At 38.1% G+C, this 6,402-nt stretch overlaps 1 protein-coding gene across 5 annotated transcripts in view; it reads left to right on the top strand.

Moving 5' to 3' along the window:
- The window catches only part of LOC110303061 (amine sulfotransferase), a 24,513-nt gene that overhangs the window by 754 nt on the left and 17,357 nt on the right, over window positions 1–6,402 (top strand). Inside the window, exons 1-2 of one of the 5 annotated variants that reach the window (XM_021173962.2) lie at window positions 2,045–2,115; window positions 2,340–2,396. The exons of 2 other annotated variants lie outside the window; for them this stretch is intronic. In XM_021173962.2, the coding sequence (XP_021029621.2) occupies window positions 2,087–2,115; window positions 2,340–2,396 (86 nt within the window). In that variant the 5' untranslated portion in view covers window positions 2,045–2,086. Of the gene's footprint in view, window positions 1–2,044; window positions 2,116–2,339; window positions 2,397–3,734; window positions 3,781–6,402 lie in introns of those variants that run through there. 2 more of the 5 variants (XM_029482624.1, XM_029482626.1) reach the window with 2 other exon arrangements.

Genomic DNA, 6,402 nt, shown 5'->3' on the forward strand with positions numbered 1-6,402 from the left:
TGTGTGTGTGTGTGTGTGTGTGTGTGTGTGAGAGAGAGAGAGAGAGAGAGAGACATTGTGTGTGTGTCCTCTAAATCTGCATAAAATATACTGCTATTAAAAGCACAGTGCAAATATTATGAGGCTTTCCCCTTAGTTGTTTGTTTTTTTTTTATTGGATACTTTCTTTATTTACATTTCAAGTGCAATAAAAACCCTTTCCCGGTTTTCCTCACTCCCAAAAACCCCCTATCCCATCCTCCCTCTCCCTGCTTCTGTGAGGTTGTTCTTCCACACACCCACACACCCACTCCCACCTCCCTGTCCTCAATTCTCCTACACTGGGGAATCTATCAAGCCTTCAGAGGATAAATGACCTCTCCTCCAATTGAAGCATGACAAGGCCATCCTCTGCAACATATATGGGAGTCATGTGTACTCCTTTGTTGATGGCTTAGTCCCTGGGAGCTCTGGGGAAAATGGTTGGTTGACAATGTTGTTCTTCCTGTGGGGTTACAATCCCCTTCAACTCCTTTGGTCCTTTCTTTAACTCCTCTATAGGGAACCCTACTCTCAATCGAATGGTTGGCTGCAAGCATCTACCTCTATATGTGTAAGGCTCTGGTAGGGTCTCTCAGGAGATAGCCATATCAAGATTCTTTCAGCATGTACTTTTTGGCATCCACAATATGTCTGTATTTGGTAAATGTATAATAGATGAATCCCCATGTGGAACAGTCTCTGAACAGCCTTTCCTTCAGTGTCTACTCTACACTCTATCTCCATATTTGTTCCTGTGAGTATTTTATTCTAAGAAGTGCCGAAGCATCCACACTTTGGTTTTCCTTTTCTTGAGCTTCATGTAGTCTGTGAATTGTATCTTGGATACTTGGAGATTTTGGACTAATACCTACTTATTAGTGAGTACATAGCATGTGTGCTCTTTTGCAATTGGGTTGTCTCACCCAGGATGATATTTTCTAGTCCATTTATCTAAGAGTTTCATGAATTCATCATTTTCAATAGCTGAGTAGTACTCCATTGAGTAAATGTACCACAATTTTATATCCATTCCTCTGTTGAAAGACATCTTCTTTCTTTCAAGCTTCTGGCTGTTATGAATAAGGCTGCTATGAATATAGTGGATCATGTGTCCTTAATACATGTTGGAGCATCTTCTTCATATGTGCCCAGGAGTAGTATAGCTGGTTCCTCAGGTAGTACTTTGTTCAATTTTCTGAGGAACCGCCAGACTGATTTCCAGAGTGGTTGTACCAGCTTGCAATTCCACCAGCAATGGAGGAGTGTTCCTCTTTCTCCACATCCTGACCAGCATCTGCTGTCACCTGAGTTTCTGATTTTAGACTTTCTGACTGGTGTGAGGTGGAATCTCAGGGTTGTTTTGATTTGCATATCCCTGATGACTAAGGCTGTTGAACATTTCTTTAGGTGTTTGTTGGACATTGGATATTCCTTAGTTGATAATTCATTGTTTACCTCTGTACCCCATTCTTAATAGTGTTATTTGATTCTTGGGAGACTAAATTCTTGAGTTCTTTGTATATATTGGATATTAGGCTTCTATAGGATGTGAGATTGCTAAAGATCTCTTCCCAATCTGTTGGTTGCCTTTTTGTCCTATTGAAAGTATTTTTTTGCCTTACAGAAACTTTGCAATGTTATGAGGTCCCATTTGTCAAATCTTGATCTTAGATCATAAGCCATTGGTGTTCAGTTCAGGAAATTCTCCCCTGTGCCCATGTGTTTGAGGTTCTTTCCCATTTTTTCGTCTATAAGTTTTAGTGTATCTGGTTTTATGTGGAGTTCCTTGATCCACTTGAAATTGATCTTTGTACAGGAGATAAGAATGAATTGATTTGCATTTTTCTACATGCTGACCTGCCAGCTGAACCAGCATCATTTGTTAAAAATATTGTCTTTTTACCACTGGATGGTTATAGCTTCTTTGTCAAATATCAAGTGACCATATGTGTGTGGGTTCATTTCTGGATCTTCAATTCTACTCCATTGATCTTTCTGCCTGTCTCTGTACTACTACCATGCAGTTTTTATCACTATTGCTCTGTAGTACAGCTTGAGGTCAGGGATGGTGATTGCCCCAGAAGTTCTTCTACAGTTAAGTATGGTTTTTGCTATCCTGGGTTTTTTGTTATTCCAAATTAATTTTCAAATTGATCTCTCTAACTCTATGAAGAAGTGAGTTGGAATTTTGATGGGGATTGCATTTAACCCATAAATTGCTTTTGGCAAGTTGGCCATTTTTACTATATTGATCCTGCTATTCCATAAGCATGGGAGATCTTTCCAACTTCTGAGATATTCTTTCTTTCTTTCTTCAGAGACTTGAAGTTCTCGTCATACAGATCTTTCACTTGCTTGGTTATAGTCACACCAAGGTATGTAATATTATTTGTGACTATTGTGAAGGATGTCATTTCCCTAATTTCTTTCTCAGCCTCTTTATCCTTGGAGTAAAGGAAAGCTACTGATTTGTTTGAGTTAATTTTATATCCAGCTACTTTTCTGAAGTTGTTTGTCAGCTTTAGGAGTTCTCTGGTAGAATTTTGGGGGTCACTTAAGTATAAGACCATATCATCTGCAAATAGTGATATTTTGACATCTTACTTTCCAATTTGTATCCCTTTGATCTCTTTTTGTTGTTTAATTGCTCTAGCTAGAACTTCACATACTATACTGAATAGAAAGGGAGAGAGTAGACAGCCCTACCTAATTCCTGATTTTAGTGGGATTGCTTCATTTAGTTTGATATTGGCTACAGGTTTGCTGCATACTGCTTTTACTATGCTTAGGTATAGGTCTTAAATTCCTGATCTTTCCAAGACTTTTAACATGAAGGTATGCTGAATTCTTTCAAATGCTTTTTTAGTATCTACTGAGATGATCATGTGGTTTTTTTTTTCCCTTTGAGTTTGTTTATGTAGTGGATTATGTTGATGGGTTTCCTTATATTGAACCATTTCTGCATCTCTAAAGTAAAGCCTACATGATCGTGAGGAATGAAACTTTTGACATGTTCTTGGATTCATTAGGCAAAAATTTTATCGAGTATTTTTGCATCAATGTTCATAAGAGATAATTATCTGAAGTTCTTTCTATTTTGTTTTTGTATGGTTTACGTATAAGCATAATTGAGGCTTCATAGAATGAATAGGGTAGTGTTCATTCTGCTTCTATTTTGTGGAAAAGTTTGAAGAGTATTGGTATTAGGTCTTCTTCATAGGTCTGATAGAACTCTGAACTAAGACCCACCTGGTCCTGGGCTTTTTTTGGTTGGGAGTCAATTAATGTCTGCTTCTATTTCTTTAGGAGTTATGGGACTGTTTAGATGGACTATCTGATCCTCTTTTAACTTTGGCACCTGGTATGTGTCTAGAAAATTGTCCATTTTATCCAAATTTTCCTATTTTGTTGAGTATAAACTTTTGTAGTAGGATCTGATGCTTTTTTTTTTTTTTTGATTTCCTTGTTATGTCTCCCTTTTCACTTTCTGATTTTATTAACTTAGATACTGTCTCTGTACCCTCTTGTTTGTCTGGCTAAGGGTTTATTTATATTGTTGATTTTTCTCAGAGAACAAGCTCCTGGTTTGACTGATTCTTTGTATAGTTTGTTTTGTTCTTACTTGGTTGATTTAATTTAATTATTTCCTGAAGTCTACTCCTTTTGGGTATATTTGCTTCTTTTTGTTCTAGAGCTTTCAGGTGTGCTGTCAGGCTGCTGGTGTAAGCACTATCCAGTTTCTCTTTGAAGCCACTAGAGGTATGAGTTTTCCTCTTAACACTGCTTTCATTGTATGCCATAAGTTTGGGTATGATGTGTCTTCATTTTCATTAAATTCTAAAAAATCTTTAATTTCTTTCTTTCTTAACCAATTTATCATTGAGTAGAGTGTTGTTTAGCTTCCATGTGTATTTGTGTTTTCCATTGTCTTTTTGGAATTTAAGAACAGCCTTAGTCTGTGGTGATCTGATAGGGTGTATGGGATTATTTCAATTTTTATATCTGTTGAGGCCTGTTTTGTGGCCAATTATATAGTCAGTTTTGGAACAGGTACCATGAGGTGCTGAGAACAAGGACTATTCTTTTGCTTAATGATGAAATGTTCTATAAATATCTGTTAGATCCATTTAGTTCACAACTTTTGTTAGTTTCACTGTGTCTCTGTTTAGTTTCTCTTTCCATGATCTGTCCATTGCTGAGAGTGAGATGTTAAAGTCTCCCACTATTATTGTGAGGGGTGTGATATGTGTGCTTTGAGCTTCAGTAAAGTTTCTTTTATGAATGTGGGTGCTCTTGCATTTGTAACATAGATGTTATTTCCTAGTTTATCTAACTCCAGGGTTGTCTCTCTTTGTGATTTCTTTATTGTTTCTATTTTCATTTTTAGATATTGGATGGTTTTGTTCATTTCCTTCACCTGTTTGATTGTGTTTTCCTGTAATTCATTAAGGGATTTTTGTGTATCTTCTTTAAGGGCCTCTAGCTGTTTCCTCTGTTTGACTGTATTTCTTTAAGGGAGTTATTTATGTCCTTCTTAAAGTCCTTTATCATCACTATCATGAAAAGTGATTTTAGATCTGAATCTTGCTTTTACCAGGTGATGGTGTATCCAGGACTTGCTATGGTGGGAGAATTGTTTTCTGATGATGCCAAGTAGTCTTGGTTTCTGTTGCTTCTGTTTTTATACTTGTCTCCTGACATCTGATTATCTTTAGTGCTTCCTGCCTTCACTATATCTGATGGGAGCCTGTCCTTCCTGTAATCCTGATTGAATCAGAACTCTTCAGAGTCCAGCTGTCTCTGTGATCCTGTGATTCTGGAATCATGTGATTCTGAGATCCTGGGTATGTCAGAGCTGGGAGTCAAGCTGTATCTGGGACCCTGCAATCCTGGTGTGACCAAGCTCCTGGGATCCTGGGATTCTGGGATCCTTGGTGTTTTAGAGCATGTGGGAGTGGAGCCTCCTTCGGTTGTTGTGGTACTGGCTGTAGAGTTCATGCCCAAGCACAGACTGGAAGCATTCTGATCCCCTGGTTAGGCAGGGTTCCTGGGTCCCTGGATCCTGCTGGTCTCAGTTACTCCTGGTGGTATTGGAGCAGATGTTGTGTCCTCCTCACCTCCGATCCTATGATCCTGGGCATGCTCACTTTACCTTAGTTTTGAGCTGTGGTGCCAATGCCCAGCAGTACCACTCACACTAGAAGGAGGTAATCCTTCATTGAAACTGTGTCCCTTGGAAGAGATTCTGCAATCTGTTTTGTAGTTTCTAATGATTGTTCGTTTGTTTGTTCTTTGTTATTGAAACTAATGTTTTTTCCACCAAGACTTACATCACAGATGGATGATCTCCCTCTATCCCTGGGTTATTTTGTGGAGAGTCCAGCAGTCCATTTGTTTGTTCACTGTTTCTTTCTTCTTTCCTTCTTTCTAACTTTACCTTATTTCTACAAACACTGGAGAGGATGAGGGAATCTTTATTAATTATTAATGAGAGAGTAAGCTGATGAAGATAGTGCAAAAATCAGGATAAAATCTTCTAAAAGCAACTCATAAAAATAGAACTACAGCCAGGCAGTGGTGGCACACACCTTTAATCCCAGCACTTGGGAGGCAGAGGCAGGAGAACTTCTGAGTTTGAGGCCAGCCTGGTCTACAGAGTAAGTTCCAGGACAGCCAGAGTTACACAGAGAAACACTGTCTTGAAAACAAACAAAACAACAACAACAAAATAGAGCTACAATATGAGCCAGCTCTACTCCTCTTCCACATATGCCCAAGAGAATTTATATCATTTCAAACAGATACCTGCATTCATGTGTTACCAAAATATTTTTGGGGAGTCCTCAAGACTCACACATGCCACTGGGGTTATCAGAGTTCCCTCTTGGGAATCTTTATCTCAGTAATAAAAGAACTTAAGATCAGACTATAATATCAATGTAACCTCATGGACAAATGTATTAGATAAATTTAAAAGAAAAACTCCATGGCAGACAAGCTGAAATCTCAGACCCTGCTTACAGGTAGGAAAAAGAAAGAGAAAAAGGCTTACCATTTGAGTTGAACCAGCATGGAGGTCAGCAACTTTGTGGACAAGCAACCACAAAGCAGGAAGGGAGATTTAAAAATAATTGAAACACCCACAGTATCAGAGAAAGCATATTTATCTCTAGCTAGCACCTAAAAGTAAAAGATGAAAAAGAAAATGTTGGGCAGACCCAACAGACACACATGGTAGCTTATACAGACAACACTGGAGGACTGGGATTCTGAAGATGACAAGTATATTATCTTAATAATAGAAAACTATTCCTCTTATCTTTTTTTTTTTTTTTTTTTTTTTTTTTGCTTAAGATAAAACTGCCTTCCTAGGGTATCCCA

The sequence above is a fragment of the Mus caroli genome, chromosome 10, assembly GCF_900094665.2.
Source record: "Mus caroli chromosome 10, CAROLI_EIJ_v1.1, whole genome shotgun sequence".
Lineage (NCBI taxonomy): Eukaryota > Metazoa > Chordata > Mammalia > Rodentia > Muridae > Mus > Mus caroli.